This window comes from Netta rufina (assembly GCF_964035555.1).
Source record: "Netta rufina genome assembly, chromosome: 2".
Classification (NCBI taxonomy): Eukaryota; Metazoa; Chordata; class Aves; order Anseriformes; family Anatidae; genus Netta; species Netta rufina.
Window position 1 is genome coordinate 105,043,574 of NC_140124.1, and position 24,222 is coordinate 105,067,795.

General features: G+C 37.2%; 1 protein-coding gene across 1 annotated transcript in view; it reads left to right on the forward strand.

Annotated features, from left to right (window-relative positions):
* Window positions 1-24,222, forward strand: part of PIEZO2 (piezo type mechanosensitive ion channel component 2) — a gene marked incomplete at both ends in the record, with an annotated part of 307,245 nt that overhangs the window by 179,331 nt on the left and 103,692 nt on the right. Inside the window, 2 exons of the mRNA XM_084281658.1 lie at window positions 2,198-2,408; window positions 5,417-5,630. Of these exons, the coding sequence (XP_084137784.1) occupies window positions 2,198-2,408; window positions 5,417-5,630 (425 nt within the window). The remainder of the gene's footprint in view (window positions 1-2,197; window positions 2,409-5,416; window positions 5,631-24,222) is intronic.

Sequence of the window (24,222 nt, forward strand, 5' to 3'; positions counted from 1 at the left end):
ACTCTTGTCTTCATGTTCATGATATTCATACAGATACCTGTCCTCAAAATCTCCCTTGGAATATCTTATTTTGAAATTATTCCTTTCACGTTATTTTAAGTAATTATATGTTTTAATGCTTACTGTCTTCAGGATGTTGAAAGCTCTAGCTGAGGAAACAATGGTCTCCTTCACACAGGTACATAGACCTTTGTATAGCTGGAGTGTTGTCTCATAACTTCTAAATACCCAGCAATCCCGCTGATTCTCTTTGGTTTGTGGTGTGAACACTGTTGAAAGTTTCACTGTTCACTGGAAAAATATTAAGCTAAAGACACAGAGCAGTAGAGCCAGTCCAGGAGGAGCGTGACTGAGCATAAGAGGACTAGGAGAGGAGCAGATTTATCTAGTAATTACAGCCTAAACAGAAGTGATTATTACTTTTGCCCTTCTCATTGAAACAGCTGTAGTAGAATTGAGATCAGCATCTATCGTTCAGACTCCTGTCACCATTGTTTCTGACTATTTAAGTAGCTCCTGTCTAAACAGGAGCTCAGAAAGAAGCTGCAACAATGAACAGACTGTAAACTTCTTTGTGCTGCATGTCCTGAAATACATATAGTTAGTGAAATAGCTAGTTATGTCCAAGAGAAAGGTAGATTTCCCAGATCAGCCCTACTGCATTTAATACATATTTCATTGTCTGTAAAATAGATGCTCTTGAGAATGAGTGGGCTTTTTCTGGGCATTCACAACATTGTTAATGTTCCAAAGTAGGAGGAGAAAGTTGGCACCAAGCTTAGAGGTGAAATGAAGGAGCCCAGAGAGATTTTTTTTCCCTTTGGGAATCTACATAACAAAATGATACTGAAGAATTTGGTTGAGTTAAGCAGGCTTAGAGTTCAGCTATTCCTACTGCAATCTTATCTGTCAGTGTGGAATTTTTTGCTGCCAAAAGTCACCAATAAATATAACATTGCTATTCTAATGAAAAATATCAATAATCTCTCTTTCTCACTTTCACACACACAGATACTGCTTGGCCAGAACATTAGCTAATATAAATTCAGATTAGTGCCAAAGAAGCTATGATGTATTACAGAGTGAAATTCTGGCTTCAAACTATTACATTTATATATATATATAAATATATATATATATATATATATATATACGTATGTATATATGTATACATATGTATGTATGTATATGTGCCCCTTTGTGCCGCTGTGAATGACTAATATTTCCATAAATGGTATCTCTGGGTGGGCCTCCTGCTAATCCTGGTGATTCTCACAGTAGGTTGATGATTTAGTCTGCATCACTCAAGAGCTCTGTATGTCTTCTGGTCTCCAAGATACGATGGAGACTTGATGGTGAAGGCCACTGCCAAATCCTAACAAACCACTCAAGTATGAGAGACCTTTTCCCATTTCCTTCTTTTCCTTTTTCCATTGTGCAGTTCTAAGCCACTGGTCTCATTTCCCATGCTAAGCTGTTGCAGATCACTCAAGCTTTCACTACTTCTCTCCTTTTGACTTTTTCTCCTTTTTTTTTTTTTTTTTTTTTTTTTTTTTCCAACATCAGCCAACCTCATCATTTCTCATTCTTTCCCCAAGTCTCTGCTGGACATAGTTTTTCTCTCCCAACCTGCCCTTCTGTCACCCATGAGCTATCTGACCATTTATCTCAGCCCTTGTTGTTCTGTCTCAGATCATTCATGCTCAGGTTTTGTGTTAAAAGTCTGAGAAAGGGTTGAAAAGTGAGGTTAGCTTAGGAGCATCAACCAGAAAGGCACTTTGGCTTAGTGTCTGAAGCTTATATCCAAAGAAGAGTTTGAGATTATACATTGCAAGATGGAAAGAATGCTGAGCAAACCAGATCAAATTTCATATGGAAATGAACATGCAGCCAGTTGTGCGTGTGTCGGAAGACTGAAGTCTTTCTGAGACAACTCTTAACATCCTTTTCTCTTGATACAGATCTGAAGTGGGAGCCATCAATGTACAACTCTAGCTTTAGTACATCTTTCATATTTCTCTTGTTCCTTGCATATAGTCAGAGATTATAAGAAGACTTAATTTTTAAATATTTTTAATCTTTTTTTTTTTTTTTTAATGTCAAACCCCTTTCTGTCTCTTTCTCTTGCATTCTCTCTCTCTCTCTCTCTCTCTCTCTTTTTTTTTTTTTTTTTTTTTTTTTTCCCCTCCTTTTTTAGGCTGTAAGAGAAAAGTTGGAGCCAGATGATGCTTTGATGTATGAAGAAGATCTGGATGATGAAGACGGTGCTGAAGGAGAATTTGAGGAAACGATGAAATTAAAATTGCTGCGTAGAATTGCTTCCCTTGCATCCAAACTGAGGGAGTTTATTGGCAACATGATAACCACCACTGGAAAAGTTGTTGTTACAATTTTACTTGGTTCAGCAGGTTGGTGCATTTGAAAAATTTCCTCCAGAGCCCATTAGATTATTAATTTAACAAATGAGTTTTCAGCGCTTTGGCACCTGCGGGAATAACAATGGAAATTTTTAAGGGAAAAGAAATTGCTGCTGATTTTATTTAAATTAACTTTTTGGCAGGCACTGGAGTATGCTGAATTGCTTTATTTTTTTTTATGCTACTGCTACGTGGACCTATCATTCTGCATGTGACTTTTACGTTTTCTGTTATAACCAAATGGTGAATAGTTGCATATTATAAATGACAATAACATGAATTTATAGATTTGGTACTGCCAGTTCCAAGTGTAAAAAGGAACCGTATCCATATAGCCTTAAAAAAAAAAAAAAAAAAAAAGAGAGGAAGAGAGAGAAGGAGAGAGAGAAAGAAAGGAAGAAGGAAGGAAGGAAGAAAGGAAAGGAAAGGAAAAGAAATGATTAATAGGTGAACCATGCAGTGTATAACAAAAGTGTGTAGCAGAATTTACAATGATTTTTGATGTGATTTTAATGTTGGTTGTTAAAAGTAGCTTTTTTGATATGATACATTAACAGCGTATATAACATTTTCTTTAGTAATACATAATCAGCTACAGAGAGAACTGAAGTACACAAAATTATTGTCGGTTGTAGTAAATTGATTGAAAATATGTTCCTGCAGTTGTAAATTAGCGTTTATCTGCCTATGTGATGTTTAAACAGGATCCCTACATATGAAGCATAAGTGCAAGTGTATGAGTAACATAGAAGTATGCTAAAATATATATTAAAAAAAAAAGGTGGTATAAAATTTTTTGGATGACAAGGACAGGACTGATGTGGATTTTTCAGTAAGGTAGGCTGTTTCACTAATGCAAACTCATCTGACAGCCCTAGATGTAGCCAAATTCTAAGTAATAAAAAAAAAAGGGGAAAAAATAGGCTATGTGGATCACAGTGGAGAATGACATCAGGGAAGACAGATACCATGAAAAAGAATGGCTGACAGGTATGCGCAAATGGAAATTATTTCAGTGTCTTTCTGAAGTTGCATGAATATAAACAAAACATAACCAGTGGAAGATGAAGCAGAAGTATCACACATAAGTGGTAGGAGGCATTTTCTCAGAGTGGCATTGGGCAGCTTGTCTGCATAATTCCAAAACACACTGAGGACTGGGAGGTATTCAGAGGAAAGTTACAAAAAGGGCTTGAGGTCTGGGAAGCCTATATTCCAAAGAGAGACCTCAAGCTTAATTAGTTAAATACTTCCATGTTCACTGTGCCAAGAAAAAAAAAAATTATATATATATATATATATATATATGAATGATGGTTTGATTGCAGTCTGCAAGTACTGATACGGGTACAAAGAACCTACATATTTGTGGCAGACATTTAATCTAGCAGAAGTTATAATGTGACTCAATATTTAAAACAATTTGAAACCGGAAATAAATTTTGAATTTTTCACAGACAAAGTAATTTGCCGTATAAACAACTTATTTATGGATATCGCATATTCTCCTTCTCCTAAAGTGTTTAAATTAAGACAAAGTATCTTTCTTAAGGAAGCAAATATAGAGTTATAGGTTTGAGGCAGAAATTACTGGGTAAAATTTTATATCCTGCATTACGGAGACAGTCAGAATAGATGATCCCTGTGGTTCTGTCATGCTTTTAAAAGTGCAAGCCTATGGAAAAGTCAGCAGATTATACGCCAGAGCAGAAACAAACACCCTAGGCTGAAGATGTAGTCTGAAGCATGATGTAGAAGGTTGCAAGAATCATACTCAAACAAAATTACCATGAGTAAGGATCCTTATGGTACACATTTTGCCCAGCATCCCATGCTTGTGGCCAGCTTTTGACAATTTCTGCCATTAAAATCCAGAGTGAAGCCCTCTGCCTTCTGAAACCCTTTCTGTCCCCTGCTGCCTTGCAAGGACTCTGCTCTGTGAAAGCTGGGGACAGAAATGTTTGGGGCTACCATTCGGGCATGTCACAAGTCTGTCGGGGAGAGACCCCCTGGAGCACAGCAAAGGCAGCTGTGGCCATACCGGAGCCATGGGGCACCGGGAGCCTGCAGATCTGTCCTGAAGGAAGGCAGCATTCAGATGCACTAGTAAAGAAGTTAAAAACAAGTGGGGGCAGTCATCCCTACATAGTTCTCTTAGCTTCAGTACTGTTACTGCAGTGACCCCACTAAGCTGCTAAGCTGCATGTAAGCTCTCTATGTCATTTTCTCCTGGTTTCCACTCCTGGACGTGTATATCTTTCCTGCTTCCTCATTTCTTTGTGGGATACACACAGAACATCAGATTTCCTTCACCAATCAGACATTTTAACAAATTAAATACTCTGCTACTTGGGTAAGAGCAAAATCAATATACATAGGTACGACAGCAGATTGCTTGTCATATGCAAATTTCAAGTTTCCATGAGTTATAAGAATAAAAAAATCTACTGAATATTTTCTAGATAGCTTTTATTTTCACTATATGTATTTTTTTTTTTTTCATTTTTATTAACTCAAGATACTTCAAGATTTATATGACAAGGCTTTTTACTGTTCATCCGTCGTGCCATTTTAACATCGTATACTTACAGTTCATTTTGAAATCCAACATGCCAGTGCTCTCAGGCAATGTCTCCATTGGTTGGCCTTGCAGCCACATTTCTGGTTTTCTCCATGTTTTGCAAAACATCTTTACAAATGTGAGAGAAGACTTCATCTTGGAGCAAGGTCTGAAGCAAGGTTGTGTACAAAGCCCAAAGGTTTACGGATTAAGTGAATCAAGAATGGATTAAGTGAATCAAGAAAAAAAAAAAAAGAAAAAAAAAAAGATCCTTTTAGTCTCCCAGCTAATAGCAATCTAGCAATCTTAAGAGCTAATTCTAATAATTAGCATACAACTAACTAGATTAAGTTGTATAATGCACTTGTCAGACTTAAGTATTAACCAAATGCTGGTGTTTCCCACACTTTTCCAACCCTTCACATTTTTGTTTTGACAGGTATGATGGTGCCATCTTTGACCTCTGCTGTGTATTTCCTTGTATTTTTGGGCCTGTGTACATGGTGGTCTTTTTGCCAAGTATTTGATCCGCTGATATTCAGCTGTCTGTGTGTATTAATGGCTATATTCAGTGCGGGGCACATAATTGGACTTTATCTGTACCAGCTACAGTTCTTCCAGGAGGTTGTTCCACCAAAAGATTTCTATGCCAGGTGAGAGAAATTCCTTTCTTGTTTAGTTGTGGACAAATGATGCAATGTTCTGTTATTGCCTGTTGTTGAAGATGGTCTTCCACATAATGCTTTGACAAAATTTCTGTGTCACTTTGGGAATCATCATGTTCAGTCTTTGAAGAGTGGAAGTAAAACAGACTGAATGTTTTGGATGATAGAACAGTGACAGTCCTGTCTGGGCAATTGGATACAGAAGGAAGGTTAGAAGGGGAAGGTGATTTTTTGAATTTTTATTTGTATGTTTTTATTTGTATTATTATTTTATTGAGGCTCGCATGTGAGTGAGAAGGACTTGGTTAAGACAGGAGATAAAGGAAACCAGTGGCAGCATTGATGCAAAGGCAGTGTATGCATGTATGTTTTTGTTATAGGAAAAGAAATATTCTGAGGTCTAATGTAGTAGTGTCTTAACTGAGGCAAAATGAAAGTGTGGCACCATCCTTGTGTGCAGAGACTGAGGGCTGCTGTGGTACTTCATCTGCTGTGCATAATACTAGACTGTTAATATAAAAATTCTCTGTGGTCATGCAGAACATGCTGATCTTATGTTCATACCAAAAGCTGCATCACTTCTGGGTCAAAAAGCAAGTTAATTTCTAGTTACTGCTGCAGTAAATATTGAATGGATGTGACTTTTCTGACCCTTTAATTTTTTTATGTGCTTTTATACTGGCGTCTAAAAGAAGATGAAGTAATAGATGTGTTTTATTCCTTACTATTTTATTTTATTTTTTTGCTGCTGGATTATGACTGCAAATTTTTTTAATGGTATGTGTTTATAGTCGTATAGTGTTTCCTTAGATTAAATTAAATACAAAACTTATTTTTATTTCTAGTAAGCCTATTGCTCCTTATAAGTATTATAAGTTGAAAGTGAAGAGGTATCAGATGTACTGGGGTGAATCAATTAATGATTCATATCTTGGTGTACTTCATTAAAAGCAGCAAAAAATGAGCTGCTTAGCAACAGTAGTTGGTACTTTACCAGTTATTTTGACATTTTATCTTGTACAGATTAATAAATGTGTGTTCTGTGATATTGGAATTGCTGACTGGAGGAGGCTGATTTTGGAGGGCATAGCATTACCAGGAAAATCAGAAATGGTCTACTTCGTTTAGGATCTTTTGTGCCACCTAGAGGTCAATGGAGGAGAATGGATAATTTCTAGTAGTTCCGAGTTGCTAAACAACTCACAACTTCCCTGAAATCTTTGTTACTTTCTCCGTGTATTAATAAAAGAAACAGAAATTATTATTAATCCAAATATGAGGTTATCATCTTACAATGCTTTATCACCAGACAGTAGTAAAATTTTATCATGGCAAGGAAGTATGTTTCACAACATTTTTGCTATAAAAATCTTCAGAAGCATCATTTGTAAAAGCTCTTTTCTTCTTTTTAGTATTTTCGTTACAAATTTTAACTTATTTTACTTTTCAATTAATTTAGTCTCAAGCTTAGTTTGTATATTAGGTTAATTTTGTAAATTCTACAGTTTATGATTAAATTTCTTTCAGTGCAAATATACCACTTTATTTTCATCACTATTTTTTGAAATGAAAAGTAAGATTGCAAGAAAATTATTACTTCACTGAAGCACCTTCAGAGTGTCGGTAAAAAAAAAATTCTTGTGTTGGGCTTTGGAACTTTTATTTGTCTTGCTAGTCTTTGTAAGCGAAAATCATTTAATCTTATTGTAAACTTCCTCTTGAAATGGTACGGTTGTGTATTCTGTCTTTTATATATATAACATGAAGAACTGATGTTCTAAATTACACAGGAAATCATATTGGAACATACAAAAACTGACAGTGACTTCGACAGGAGGTGTGGTGATTATGTTCTTTCTTCACTCGTGGTTCAATTTTCTTTGATCTGATTTTAGGGAGATGGGTTTGAAGGGCATCATGACAGGTGTTATCAATGCTTGGAGGTGCAAATCTGAGTGTAAGAAAAGCTACTAATAAGGTTTTTAGTTATTGGAGTAGGACTCGGATGTAAAGCAGAGGCTAGAGGAGTGAAAAGTGAGAGACATACTGGAATGGTACAGAAAAATATTTTAGCATTTCTCATCTTAGAAGAAATTTAATACCTTGCTATTTTATTTACCATCTTGGTTTAAAGTGAAGCTAAGTATTCAGAGTTCCCATTGATACCAGTGGGTGGCCTACATTGGTAAATTATATGCTGAGAAAAGAATCTGATTCTCCCTATTTTTCTCTGCTATTCTCACCCAGAACATGCTATTCAATGTCTTTTTTTTTTTTTTTTTTTTTTCCAAAAGGAAAATAGAAGATTGTTCTTATACTTACTCACCTGAATGAACTCTCCTTATTTAGTTGAAAAATATTCACTGTATGTAAAATTTTACAACAGGTACATGTATTTGCATGCCTTAGTTTTAGGGCTGTTATAAGTGGACCTTTATCTGTAAAAGAAGGGGAAAGGAAACATAAAGAAAAAGGGCTTTTATTTCTCCGGGAAGTTTTGACGGCTTGTCCCCTAGGTTAAACTCTCCTCAGATGCAAGGGCAGATATGAAAATTACTGCTGTTGGGTTATCGGTGTATATTTTTTCTCTTTGCAGAGCATAAGGCTAAGATTGGTATTTCTGGGTTTGAGATCTCAAATTTGCAAGAAATGTGCAAGTTGTTTCTGCTCCACAAAAAAACGTGTTGTCTCTGAATACTAGTGCATTCAGCTCACCACTGTATCAATTGATTTCAGGCTAGATGATGTTAAACTATACCCAAACAAGCTGGAAAATTCTCAATATTTTATTATTAATATTTTTCAGCTTAGGTTTGCATCATGCTTGTGCTGCTCCTTCTTTTTAAAAACACTTCAACTCAAAATTCAGCAGTCATGACTGTAAGAAGTGACTGAACAGTATCACCAGACAAATGTAGTTTTCTTGAAAGGGGGTGGTCTGAAATAAAACTAGGGAAATATATCCCCTCTGGTGGACTTTGATGTTTTGCCCTGGAACCTTTTGGGATTCTGCAAGCAAACTACCACCACCACTGCCCTGCAGTAGGATATTGTGATAACACATCCCTGCATATTTGCCATATTGCTGTTATCAAACATGAAGACACTGATCTTCTACGAGGTTTGAAATCTACTATAGTGACTTTCTGGTTCTGCTATGGACATACAGAAATGGCATAAGCACAAACACACACTTAAATGCCATCCAGCATGCAGTGGAGTCTACAGATTTAGGAATACATAGGGTACTGAAAATTTGAAGTATAGCTGATATGTCAGGGATAGGCACGCTACTGGTGAGCTTGTATGAAGCTTCCTCTGCTGCTTACAGCTTTTCTTCTGCAGACCAGTCCATAGTGGAGAAGTGAGTAGCTGTAATTCAAAGAAATGCCCTGACTGCCTTGTAAAGAGTGGTCCTAAGTGGCTCAGGGGGTCTGGTGTCAATAAGGCCAAATTGGCCCCTCAGTTAGGTGTTACCTAGTTGCTTAAGTTAATACTGGTTATATGCTAACCCACCTCTGACAAATAAAATGTTCACACTCTTTCTATACCCCATTTAAAATATTTACCTTCTGTGTTGCCTTGCTGCTCTATTGCCAAATTGGTGATTTGCAGAGGTGGGAAAACAATAGCAAGAAGTATCCATTTAAAACAAAATTCAGAAAATATCATATTTCTGCCATAAAATTCTTTTCACCTGATTTAACAAAAACACGTCAATAAGCTAAAATGACTTCGGAAATTATGTACACAGTGTCACAGCCTGAAAAAATATGCAATAATGTTTGCCATTTTTCAGATTGCTGCCTCCTTTCTTCCTGATGTTGTTTATTTTGGCAAAAGGATGTAATTAGGGCAATGATAAGGCCTTGCCAACATGAAGAAATAAGATCAGTGCAGTGGTATGAAGTTTATCCTGAGCTAGTAAAGTTATTCCTGTCCAAACCTTTGTTTTAGAGTGCGTTGTTTATAGATCCAGGAACCAGATGCAAGTTAAAACCTATGTGCTTTCTTAGAGTTTTAGATCTGTCTTACATTGCTTGTAGTTTTCAGGCAAGTAATGTTCAAAATAGTTTAAGTAAAAATGGTGTCATCTGTGGGAAGGCATCACGCTTATGAAGTGAGGCAAACTTGGAAGTACAGCGAGTACAGACACTTGACAGTAGGATATTACTTCACAATTTCTTTAAGTGGATGGGAATGTGGAATTACACAGCTGATAGCTTCATTGCAATCTGAATGGGAAAGTCTAATCTAAGGCCGTCTTTTCAACAGGAAATTTTCTTCTGAAGGGTGCCTATAAATCTCTTCAAGGAGAGACTTTTTAAATAGGATTTGTGGTGATGATTAGTAACAAGCTTTGGTAAGACAGAGTGTTTGAAGTTCATTTATGTATCTTATATTAAGCTGCCCTTTGGCTGGTACAGCTTTTGTGCCCTCTGCCTGAATTTTTTTCAGTCACTTACCATCATGGCACTACAACACCCACTGCCATTGCACAGACCTCTGGAGACGTGCAGTGCAAGGACACTGTTCTGCCCTTGTTCCATTTCCATCTTCCTCTGTGTGCAAAGGCACACTTTGTACTTGCAGTGAGTTCCAAACCATGCCGTGCTGGCCACCGCTTTTGTCACTGATTAGTTTGGGTTTGAGAACAAGGATTTCTCTCTTGCAAAACTTAGCTAATCGATGTTATTCTTGAGAGTTTTGCAGCTGAATTTCATATTAGCTATGTAATGCACCACAGCTTTGGAGACTATTAATATCACTTAGAAGGCTTTAGTTTATGTGCTTTCTTAGAGCTTTATCTTCAGTTTCATTATCTGTATTTATTTATTTATTTTTAATTATCTTGCAAAGGAAGTGAATGATTCTGTTAACAGCTTAGAAATGCAAGTTTAGATTACTATTGACAAAAGACAGCAATCATCCTTGCTATTACTGTAATCACTTTCTAAATTATGAGGTAGCCCAGGGCAAGTGCAGCTCTGAATTGTGTGATTCTGCAAAGGATGTTTTATCAAAGGTTTTTATACACCTTACAAAGCAAGTTTCTCAATATCATGTTAGAAAACACTTCTGTACTACACAGTAAACAGTCCATTTTCTATTAGCTGAACCTTTATAGTCGTCATTATAATATAATTTCATATTAACTACCTAATAATCTACATCTGGTGTCCAAAAATATTCAAAGACTGCCACAGTTGAGACAATCTATCCCACGTGCTTGCTTTTGTTTAATGTGGAATGGGTATGTTCACTAGCCTTTCTTTTGGTAGGAGCATTTGTCTCCTCTCTATTTTTTTTCAAAAAGAAAAAGGGCTTAGAATTTCATATGATTGAGAAAACTGTTACTTTTTTGTCAGATCTAATTGAAGCTGACCAGATTTCATTAGGAAAAGGTCATATATAAAAGTCCTTGTTCACAGGCAGCGCAGCTGCACAAACTTTATTTCCAAAAACCAAACTCTAATCTCATGAGCAACCATGGCAGATAACAATGAGTGGACAGCTGAGCCTGTTCATTACAACAAAGCAGAGAAATACAACAGGATTAAGAAAAACTCAGAACAAGAACAAGAAAGCTTGGAGGAGGAGATCTGTAACAGTTGATGTTACAGATCTTGTAACATCAAGTTCTTGATGGCTTCAATTTATAATGAAATCTATCTTAAACATGCATAAGATAAACTATATCTTATCTTAAAATCTGAAAAATTGTTGATATTGCTGTTGACCAATTAATGTAGAGGGTTTTTAGGTAAGTTCGACCTGAAATCTGAGACATCGTCTAGGGAAATTGTTTTGGAGTTGCTTATTATTTATTTATTTTTTTAAGCTAGGTTTTCAGTGAATGCAATTTCTTTTTCATTGGTAAAGAAGACCACATAACCCAGTTTCAGTCAGTGTGGTGACCAGGGTCTTTGTCTTAAAATATTAAGCACGTAATTTTCCCACAAGTCTTACCCTGGATTTCTGAATTCAGACTTTTATTTACTGGAAAAGTAAGAACTGGGGGTGTTTTGGAAGGTGAAGATGCTTTACATTCTCCCTGTGGACCCAGACAGACAGGCATAACATGGCATGAGTGGACTTGATGGGAGTCCCAGGGAAGTGGGAAAGTTCTCTCTGACCTTGAGCATTTCCATTTCAACAGTCAGTTGCTGATGGAGGCAGAAGCAGAATACTAGGAAAAAAAAGCTGCTCTTAAAGCACTTGAAACCAAATGCTAGAACTCAGTATTATGTCTTCATTATGCCTGCCCTGCCTCTTATCTGCCCTCCCTCCCAATGAAAGCCCAAACCCCTTTGATTAACATGAAAAAAGAAGGGACAAGTAACACTGTCTTTTATAAAGACAGCTATGAGGAGTCACTTATATTTGTTCCCATAAAGTTAATTGTTATAATCTTTCAGATGTCTACCACTCACAGAAAATTTTCACCATGTGTCCATGGGAAATCCTTGGGAAAATATGAGTTATTCTTCTCCAAGTAAAAATACAGCTCATTGAAAAAAAAAAAAAAAAAAAAAAAAAAAAAAAAAAGTGCAATGTTTGGCTAAATCTCCATGTAAAAAGTTGATTGCCACTCTGCCATTCACCTTCAGAAACACTTTTCATTATGAACCACCCAAATTGTAGTTCAGAATAGGAAAAAGTGAAATAGTTGTACAGAAATGCTGGTTCTCTGTTAATTAGCAATGCAGGAGTAATTCTGACTGCACAGTGAAAGGTGCTGCAGTCCTGGTCCTCTCTGTGCTCTTGCAGCTAGAGGCAGTCCCACTCAGAGCTTCCACTGTCCTGCAGCTCTGCATTGCTGCCTGGCTCAGCTGCAGGCTGAGCTATTGAATTGCAAAGGGACCCTGACAATGGCACAGCAATTTTGCCGATTTGGAGATTTTACAGCAGAGTTCACCCATCTTTACACATAACAAAATCTGTGAGCTACAAAGCTCATTTTGTTTCATAAAACCCATTTAATTTTCATGACAGATTTTCCTTCTTCTAAAGAAGGTGAAGGGTGCAAAACCATAGCAAGGGAATAGTTCTGTAGCATGTCTGATTTACTTTTCTACTCATTTGGTTTTGTGACTGCAGAACAAGCTTAACATATAACTTACCTCTTGGCTGCTGACCTCCTCTGCTCCCCTGAAGATACCAAGGAGCCCAGTACATGCAGACCCCTCTCAGAAGAGATCCCCATAGGAAAGTCTGACCAAAGTGTGTTTAAAGGTGGACTGGTTTTAAAACTGCAAACAGCATTCTCAGATAAAAGGCTGGGGACTATAGCTTCATTTTCACATAGTTCAATAACTGGTTTTAAAACTGTATTTTTTATTCAGTGATCTAATTAACATCATCTTTATGCTGTTTCATTACTTGTTGAATGCAATTTATGAACATGAACAGTGTTGCCTCCCTTGATTCCATTCACTTCAACAGATAAAATTAGCAGTACTTCTCTTCAGTCTCTTCTCACCAGAAATTGCAAGATTTTCATCCCTTTGCACATGGATTGTGCAAATTCCCCATGAGACTTTGAACGGGCTGTCTAACCCCTGCCTCACCGATCAAGGAAGGTGAATAGAATTGCAAGTGAAGTTGCATAAACTTAGTGAGGAAAGTCTAGTTTTATTTATAGCTAGTAACAACAGCCTGCTGTGAAATAGATGGATTAGCAATACTATCCTCTGCAGAACACCTATAGCCAGGGCTGGTAAATAGTTATCTGAATTAATGACAGCACAGCTAAAGAGCTGAAAATACAAGTTATAAAAGTAAACTGAGGAATACTGGAAAATTCATAGGAAGTCTTATAAACTTGTCCATTACATTTATTTCTCATTCCTAAGAGGAAGAAGTACTGGTTCCTAACATACCTTAATATTCTTTCATTCTTTCTCAGTGTCTCACTTCACTAGAACAGGCTAGTGTCATTTATATCAAAGACTGCTCAAGGTGACTGTCCTGGTTTCAGTTAGAACAGAGTTAGCTGCCAGCCGGGTTAAACCACAACAGTGACTGACCAAGAAATGGTCCTATTTAGTGAATCTGGCTCAGGATTTCATTTAAAATTGATCTTTTTACAACACTGAATAATAATTTCATTTTTGCCTGTTCTGAGTTTCTCACTGGTAGCCATCCTGATAGCACTGTCTGGAAAATCCAAATGCAATGGGAGAACAACTCCCATCAGTACTGGGTGTTCCCAGTCAGGTGTAGCAAGAAAGCCTTGGAGGTACTGTAAACCTGCTCACTCCTGTGGGATTTCCAGCTCTGTGTCTGCCACACAAGCACTCCAAAATGAGTTCACCTCTTTCATTGCTTATTCAGAAGAATATCCTTGGAGATTTGCTCATTAGTAGGCATGTAATAAATGTGCATGCTGTACTTGCTTTATAGCAGAGTTGTACTCAGCAGTGATTTAAAATTAACTCAGGTTTTGGTGGAAGTCCAGTGGTGACAACAGGGAAGTCAGTGTAAACTTACCAGTTTTACTAGGGAGAATCTGTAGCCCTTGCTGATTTTCACTTGGTTATTAATACCCATCTCTTTTTAGTGCATGCTGTAGTTCCTTAAAATCAGCAAATTCTTGTTTGTGCCAGGATTTATGGCATGTTTGAAACTCTCTGGGAAAAGCAACAGATGAATTAGTAAGTAGACTGCAGAAATTTCTCTGGCAGTCTGTGTGGCTCTCCATCCCCACCATGAAGCTGTTGGCATTCACCATAGCTCTCACCCCACACCAAGTGCCAAATTCAGCAGGCACAATTTTATTCAGGGTACCGGTGTTGCACGACAGGTGATTGACTTCTCTCTATCTTCCCCTTGTCTAGGAAAGGGATGCAAACCAAAAGACATGCTAAGACACCAAGAGATGTAAACCAGGTGATGTGCTTTTAAAAACAACTTTCTGCACACAGGAGAGACTGGTTTTCCCTTGTTGCAGGTGGTTCTTGTTAGCACAGAGGGGGGAGTCTTGGCATTCCCAACAACGTGTACTGTATCCGGAAACTGAACTTACACTGCAAACACAAAATCAGTCACCATTGCATGACATAATGCTGGCAAGGTGCCACTTCTTTGCTGTCTTCTGCCCCCAGATAGCAGTGCTTTAATGTGAGAAGAGCAGAAGGTGCCTACTTCTTCAGATTCATTGAGACATTCAGGTAAAAGGAATGGAGAGAGGTGACAACGACTTTGCAAGTGCCACTGTGCCGTGATAAATTTACCTGTTTGAATGAACTGGGTATGCAATAACTCATCACAGAGCCTTCCCACTTCTGCACTCACTCAGACAACTTGGGCCCAACACACCTCTGCACTAAAAGAAGCCCTGCTCACAGTCAGCAAGAGATGGATCTCACCTTACACACCATGCATCTTATGATTTTCATTCTTATGTTTGGATACAGGTTCTCTGACTGTCACAGGGTATGTTCCCTGCCTGTCCATGTGCCCCTGTGTGGACATGTAAGAGATGCCTGTGAAGAGGTGACCCTTTAATTTTATTTTCTCTGAAAGAGCACAGGTCTGCCTAATATGAACACTGATAAAATGCCTGGGAAAAAAAAAAAAAAAAAGGTCAGAAAGATAACAGAAACGTAAGAACTCCCCTCCTACCAGATTCAGGTTTTCAGGTTGTTACTGCTTTGTGGCATTAGCAGGTCAGCTTCTCTTGGCACTACAAGCCTGTCTTTACTGTTTTCCTGAGGTCTGTCTGCTATTTTCATGCTCTGGCATGCCCTGGAATTATGATGATAGATATTTAGCACTTATATAGTAGCTCTTTGTGTTTTCAGCTCAATTTATAAACGTTTGCAAAGGAATCATCCCACATTCCTCAGAGGTAGTACAAAATGCAGTCCTGACTAATCTCAGTCAAACACACACAGGGGACTCAGTCCTTGTCTGCACAAGAGGCAGTTTTCAACAGGTACACTGAGTACTCAGAGTGGAAGCAATTCATCTCTTGCTTATATTCATTTAGCTGAAGGTGGTAACTTAAAGACAAAAACTGAACCGATGAGGTACAGTTTACAACTGCTTTTAAAATGGCTATGTTATACAGTTTTGGTTGCACAATTAGTTAATTAGGTATTTTTCCATGCCTTATTGCTTATTATCCCTTTATCTTCCTTCCCATACCTTGCTCTTTTCCCTTCCCTTCCCTTCCCTTCCCTTCCCTTCCCTTCCCTTCCCTTCCCTTCCCTTCCCTTCCCTTCCCTTCCCTTCCCTTCCCTTCCCTTCCCTTCCCTTCCCTTCCCTTCCCTTCCCTTCCCTTCCCTTCCCTTCCCTTCCCTTCCCTTCCCTTCCCTTCCCTTCCCTTCCCTTCCCTTCCCTTTTTTCCTTTCCAAAAATAAGTGGGAATCACAATTAATATTTCTCCCTTAGGATATTTGCTTAAAAAAAGAAAAGAAAAGAAAAGAAAAAAAGACTATCTTCTTTGCTCATATTTGCTACTGCAGAGTCTCTTAATTTGGGTCTCAATCACTTTTTTTTTTTTTTTTTTTTTTTCCAATCTGTTTCACTGCCAACTGAGTAAGTGGAAAATCTCTTTATCCTCTTCATGCATCACTGAACCTAGAAGACTGTCCCAATGTGACTGAAAAGTATCATCCTTCCCTTTCAGAGGTGGAAAAATTCCTGGACAGAAAAGTTAGATGAATTGCATAACCCCCCCCAGATAGTCAGAGCTTGGACTCAAACTCAGAGTTGTTGGCTGCAGTCTCTGTCCTTAGGTTCCTAGATCACAGACCAAATTGCCCCAAAGTTGAAATGTGTGGAGCTACATTTTGAAACATTTTCTGTTCTTCTGCATACATTATTCTAAGAGCTGACAGTAAATCTCTTAAGCTGGCAGTTGGTTGCATAGTTGGTTGTTGTACCAGGTCACTAGCATGCTCTGGCCAGGTAGCACCACCCTGCTAAATGCTGATGCTCACCAGGGCTGTTGGAGCATGGTGTGCTTTTCCTAAATGATTCCTGCTGAAACATTATGCTCAAAGGTCTAGCTGCACAAATGCATCCTTCTTCCAGCATCTGAACTTAGGACAAGAAGGCTGTCTGTGGGCTGCAGTACCTGTCTGAGTTTTGGGAGCAGGCTGTCCTCCTTCCTTGCCATCCTACGTGGTGGTCCTCCCTCTGATGGCAACTCAGCTGTCAGGTTGGGATTAAAGAACTGGGAAAAGATACTGGGGATGCTACTTCAGGGTATTTCCTCAGCAGATGTTCACCTCTGTAAGTCCCAGCAGATGTCCCCAAAGACTAAAGCAACATCACTGCTTTTCTAGTTTACTGATGTACTGAAAAGGTCAAGATCAAGATTAACGCTCACCAGAAATTCAGAGCTCTACTGAACAGAGCTAATGAAACTGTTTGAGGATCCAGAGAGGAAAACCACTGATAAATCTTCTTCATGCCAGGCTTTTGAAGATAGACTTTGTCTAAGTAACAAGGCATTAGTAGACCCACATCTACTATTAGTGATAACAGTGGGGAATTATTGCCTCTAAGGCAATGAAAGCACACTATGAGCTTTTGGAATAGAGGTCACTACAAATCTCAATTACTGGATGAAATGTGGTATATTTCACAAATCCTTATGCTCAGATTTAAATTCCTCTTAGGGCAGCTGCTTTATTTCAGATATATGAAGTATTTAAAAGTCTGAAGTTCAGTCATTTTTAATGGATGTCCAGTCCTTAACAGCTTCCAGTCACATAGTCTCAGAGAAATTTCCATTATCTGGTTACTTTAAAAAACAGGTTTTGTAGCAGATACGATTTAACATCCTGTTTTAAAGTTGTTAATTCACTTGAGAGCAAAGTGATTTTATTGTTGCTGTTTATATGTTCTTTTTTTTTTTATTATTTTTTTTTCCTCAGAATAAAGATTTGTGTTGTATTTGGAGTTTTTGCAAGCTTTTATATAATTCACAACCCTTAAAGCTATCCTTTCTCCTCTGCAGCTTCCTGGATTAATGGCTCATAATTTTTCTCTGTCTTCATTATATGCATGATATTAGCACACAAGTTTTAAATTACTTTTTTTTTTTTTTTTTTATGAGGTTTCTCATGCAATAGCTGTGTGTTTGAAATTAGTTTTCCTTTAAAAGAAAAGTCACTGATGTTCAGAAGAGGGTGGGAGATATACCAGGGCTGGTTTTGTCATTGCCAGAAAAGCTTTGATCCAATAGAAGCTATGGAAACCAAGACTTGGTAGAAAATAAATGCATAGACATCTGCTAAAGAGCTATAGAAATATGATGACATTAAAACAAAAGTTAGAATGATCTACTTACCCACCAAGCCTATATTCACTGTATATATGCCTGTATTATAGTGTTGTGATAGCAACACTCTGAAGGAAAGCACTTCCAGTCAGTTTATGTTTTCAGATATTTCCAAAAAGTTTATTAACTGTTAAGCTGAAATTTATCATGATTCTTCTCAACCCAAACAATCAGATTTTTTATTTTTTTTTTTTGTTATTGTTAAGATGGCACAGTTCCATTTAGCCCGTTCTGAATTATCCAAGTCTGAACCAAAGCAGGGTCTAGGTCTTTTAAGCACTAAAAATATTGCAATGCTTTTTAAAGCTTGTATTACTCAGAAGTGGATAAATTTAATAAGTTGCACACAGCTGTGTACTGAAATCTATGTCTGCGGTATCTCCCTACATAGTTGTCCTACTAAGCTGAGGAGAAGGAGTGGAAGATCAGCTCCATCTCTGTGAATTCTTACGTATAACACAATGTGGAAAGATAAATGCCAGTTTTCCTGTTCATTCTTTTTTTTCCATTAAAAAAATACATGTGAGGCTAAATGCCTCTCATTCATCTTAACCCTAATTCTTTGGGATTCTTAATGTACTTCATCCAACTTTGCCAACTCTTTCCTCCCTGTATTTTGCTATTTCTTTAAAAGTGTTGTATCAGTGTTCATGAGCCCCACTGTAGTCTTAATTCCTGGCATGTATCCTAGAGAGTAACCAGCTTCTGGAAGGCAAGGATAGACCTGGAGGTACCACAGGACTGGCTCAGTCCTTTCCAACAGCATGTATTTCTTTCAGCATACAGCCAAATGAGGTACTGGCTGGGGGACGGTGATGGCTCACAGGGTTCTCTTAACAGACCTTATGGGTATAATTTTATTGATCAAAACTTGTGTGTAGCTTTGCCATCCAAACACAAAAAACTCAACAGGACAGCTTGAGTGAACAGGAATCTGCTGACATTTAGAAAGTCTGTGTTAGAGTGGTGGGTATATTTTCTTCTTCTTTTTTTTTTTTCCTTTTTTTTTTTTTTAAATCTTTGTTATTGTTGTTGTTTTGGTATTTTGTTTTTGTTGTTTTCTAATTTATTTATTTATTATTATTTCCACTACTCTCCCCCTTCTTCAACCCAGGGTATTTACAAATTTGATGGGAGTATGTATCTCCTTTAAGTCAAATCTTGAAAAAAAGTTCACACTTCAAGCATTGCTTAGCGTTTAGGATACATTCCTTTCTGTATTTTAAGTACTCTTCTTCATTAATCCCTAACGTCAAGCCTGGCTTGTGAAACATGATGTTTTGCCTTTTATCCTTGTATCTTCATCTTCTTTCCCCCAGAAAAAGAAAATTTCTATACCATTACCCCCCAAAAGGCGACCTTTTTCACCATTTCTAGGAATTTACTGTTGTTCCATTTTTCTCTCTTTTTTAAAACAAAAAAAAAAAAAAAAAAAAGTAGTTCATCCTCTCCTCTCCTCTCCTCTCCTCTCCTCTCCTCTCCTCTCCTCTCCTCTCCTCTCCTCTCCTCTCCTCTCCTCTCCTCTCCTCTCCTCTCCTCTCCTCTCCTCTCCTCTCCTCTCCTCTCCTCTCCTCTCCTCTCCTCTCCTCTCCTCTCCTCTCCTCTCCTCTCCTCTCCTCTTTCCTCTCCTCTTCTCTTTCCTCTCCTCTTTCCTCCCCTCCTCTCTTCCCTTTCTTCTTCTCTTTCCCCTTCTTCTCTTCTTCATCTCTCCTTTTTTTCTCTTGGTTGGCCACTTTTAGCATATCCATTTTAGGGCTCAGTAATTCAAATGGCGATCAGTCTTGATAGTCTGTTCTCCTACCCCAGCCCCAGTCAGCATTCCCTTGTCTTATGAGGAGAGTGCAGTAAGTATAAAATAACAGATAGCCAGATGATATAAAGTTTCAGACAGTTCGTAAAACCCAACAGAAATTCTACAACCGAAGTTCTACTAAGATGGATTTCCCAAATCCAGACCAGCACAGCAGAAGTCTCTGATGCCATTGCTGTGAATAACCATTCAGTACTGGCTATAGCAAAAATTCCTGTAATCATAAATACTAAATCAGGAAATACAGCTCCTGAAGTGGCTTGGTACAGACATTTTCTTCAAACTGTAATCTTCATTGCCCTGTTCTGGATTTAATTTCCAGCCTGCTACCATGTCAAATAGAGTTGCAGACTTGCATCATTGTTTTATTTTATTAGTCTATGGTAAATCTTTTCCTGAAACAGGAAGCAAGTCCTGTGAAGTAATCTTTCCTGCTTAAATCAGTCAGTATTTGTAATGTACATCCAGTTTATTGTGGATAAAGAGCAAATGTTAAAATGTTGAGCACAATAACAGGAATATTTGGATGAAGAAGGCTTGAAATACATATGAACGTGTCTTGAAAATTATAAACTATCATCTGTAATTTTATAATTTTAAACAAAATTCTGTGTGTGTTACTGTTCTTAGCACAATATTAAAAACATACATTTTTTCCATTCCCAAATTCCATCTTGATTTTATATTATAGTACAAGTTAAATCTTATATTGTTGTATGCATAACTCATGGTGCAGTATACATACACATAGTAGCAGCTCTGCATGAGAGAGTTTAGAATAGAATTTATATTCAGATCTATTCTATTCTTTTCAGGTCTCTGTACCTTTCTCTTCCCCATTGACAAAGCAACTATGGAGGTGAGATCATAACGTGCTTGTATTCTCAATGTTGTAACTTCACACTAAAATCAATGGTGTAGTGCTGCTAAAATATTAGATCTTGAATTTCCAAATCAATGCCACCTAAAAAATAATAATAATTAAAAAAAAAAAAAAAAAAACAACCAAACAACTAAACAAACAAAAACAAAACCAGCAAACAAGCAAGCAGCCAACCCACTAAAACTACATTACATTTAGCAACCTTAAGGAAATTTTCATGGTTATCTTTAAAAAGAGCATTACACTTGACACTCATGCCTAAATCATCCAGATAGTTCCTACTTTAATAGATATATTTATGTGCTAATTAAAACAAATACACAATTCTCAATAAAAATGCACATTGTAATTGCTTCCCTTGACAAAAGATAGCGGAATCACATTTGGTCCAGGATTTCAGACATCCTGCCTTTGCCTTCTACGGAAACAATAGTTTCTGGCATCTAACAGATGATGTCCTATTGCATGCAATAGCTGTCCAGATTTCCTTTCTTCCTTTTCCACTCCCAGTCAATCAGTTTCACTCCGTTTTTTTTGGCCCTATCACCTTGAAAAAATAATGTTTAAGAATGTGAACAAAAAGTTGAGTGTATTAGGAGAACACCTGGTTTGTTTCTTTCTTATCTCCAGTCTTTTACAATTTTTTAGGATATCAGAAAATCCTGTTTCCTTTCCTTAGTTTTCATGAATGAGAAGCATTTAAAACTTTGTCATGATATTAACATTTGCAGTTAATTTAATGACATAGCCTTGTGTTTCTGACCAGAATGATTTGTAATAGGTGGTGTTTAGGAAAATGCTTGAAAAATCTGAATATGGGTTTATGCTTTTTTATGTTTGCAATGAAGGCAATTAACTGAGAGCAAAATCGACCAATTTATGTCAACATACATCAAGTCCAGCTAGAATATATGAGAACTAAAACCAAAGCAATGTACAGACTCATGAGTACTTGCAATTACTCCACAGAGGTTCAGCAGGCTCTGGTGAAATTGAGAATCCACTGCCCTCTTAGAACCTTCAGAGGAAGCATAATCAACAGGACATGATAAGAGACATTTTCCTGCCACCGTGAATCACTTGTCTTCTTTGACTGAAAGCTTTTAATGATTTTTTTAACGTGCATTTTGCACATTGTCATGGGTTAGGTTGGGCTCATGAGAAAAGCTGTTGTATGTCTTTTGCTTCCGCTTAGTGAGTCAGAGTAGAGTCTGTAAAACACTGTAAGTTATTACCTAGAGGCTTTCTCCAGAGAACATGAATGTTTTTGTTATATTGATATATTTTGATGCATATTCATAACTATTGTATGCAAGGCACTTGCTTCTGTCACTAAAGTGACATTATCTATGTAATTTTTGTTCCCAGCCCTTAAAAGAAACAGCTGCTAAGCTCAGTCAGAATTTCACTACAGTCTATTCCAAAGGTCTTTCATACAAGTTAAAGAAATCACCAAGATATTACATTCATTTTGTTCAAATTATATTTTCTGAATCTCCAAACAGTTGAGGTGAACATTGGTAACCGTGTATTTGGGAGTTCTTTGTCTGCCTCCAAAGCCTGTCACATTTTGGGATTCTGTTCTTCTCTCTCCGTCTCCACCTCCATCTTCACCTCCACCTCCATCACATTGTCTTACCAGTGAGCCATTTTCAGAAAATTCAGAGGAACTTAGTGTCATTTTTATAGAATTGGCTAGCATGTTGTGAAGACAAAAGAGATGAGAGGTAACAGCTGTTAGTTAGGAGGAAATAAAGAAAGCTTAATTGTCCTTGATTTTTCTTTGCTTGCTTGCTTGTTTTGTTTTGTGTATAAGTGCATAAAGGTTTTGCAATGACCAGTTCAGAAACTTCAGGTCTAATATTGTAGCAATAAAATAGCTTTCAGCTATTTCCTAATTGACATTAAACTGTCCAAAGAAGCCTGAATGTATTTAGATGAATATGTGAATATGGGCTTCAACTCTGATATCTGGCTGGTGTCCAAGTACAACCCCTAGGCCATGCAAACAGGTGAAAGCTGTGCAGTGTGATGGAGGTGGACTGTAGATGTTCTGACTTGTTGTATGAGGTTGCTGTAAACTGGGAAGCTCAGAGAAGATACAGGAAAATGACTTCTGGCCTGTTGTGTAGTTAAAAGTAGTGTGAAAAGTAGTATGTAAAGTAGTACACAGTATTGTAGGAAGATGTAGCAACTGGAAAGCTCATCTAGACAAAACTATTATAGAGACTAAATGCTATAGGAAATAGTATGGCAATAAAAGATCTGGTATCACTTGAAACTGAGATTGGATGCCTTTCTTAACTATAAACTTTAATCCAACCACAAATTATTTGTACAGTATAAGAATTATGGTGTGTCCTATTTTATGCAGGAAGTCAGAATTATTACTTCCCATCCTGGCCTTGGAAATTACAAGACAAATCCTGGTCTGAAGTCAACTCCTAAAACACCAGTTCATCCAGAATCCAAACTGACAGATATATTTTTACAAAAAAAAAATATTCCACCCCATTTTTACAGGGGGCAAAATTCACAGACTGAACAGATCTGTATTTATTCTGTTTGATAATTCTGTATATGAGAGATACATTTAATTTGATTTGTTAATATAATCATATATGTTCACACTTTACACAACAACTTACTATTATTGTCAATTTTTCTATATTAATGTAATACTAAACTAATGCATGCTGGGGAGATTTTAGCAATCTGCATAATAGAATAATAAAATGTGGTGCTTTGGCAGCCCCTTAGGTCAACTGTCTGAGTACAAAAGTAATTTTTTTTCTGTTTTCAAATAAAATTGGAATTACTCTTCTGATTTTTGTTAGATATCAAAAGTTTTTTAGCACTGTATTTTTGTGTGTGTGTTGTTGTTGTTTGGTTAGTTGTGGTTGTGTTTTGTTTGTTTGTTTGTTTTTGTTTGTTTGTTTGTTTGTTTTTATGGTCATAGTTTACAGCTTTGTCAGAAAGTCACAGATGATCAAAGTGTGCCTGCCGGAAGGGTGATTCACAGATTCAATAGGAAGCTTTGCTGGGAAAATGAGTGAGTGGAGTAGGAATTGAATAGATAGATAGATATCACCCTTTTTAGAACTGCTTTTCACATGCTATTTCAGATCATGCCTCAGTCAGACATTTTAGTTCCTTTTGGCCCTTTATAGTTTCTAAAAATTTCCAAATGATTTCTGCTATGTTTTTAAATAAAATGCATTTTTCAGAATACTGATGAGGACTTTGAAAAACACAATTTTTGCTTCTTTGCAAGAATAGAAAAGTGAATTTATTGCATCTGACAAAACTCTATTTGTTCATGAAGTTAAATGCAGACTTTTGAAGGGTAAACAATTTCCACTAGCAAAAGGTCTTCATGTATTTGTTTTGTCTTCTGTATCCAGACATTCTTGTCTTGTTTGGAATCCAGTTTCTCTCACCTAGGACTCATTTTGGGTTTACTTATGGCATTCATATATGTTGACTAAGACAAAGTCACACTAAGATCAGAGCTGGAGGCAAATATAGCTGATCCTGATTACAACTGAGAATAATGACATTTTTGTGGAATTAAGTATGCAGAACTGGG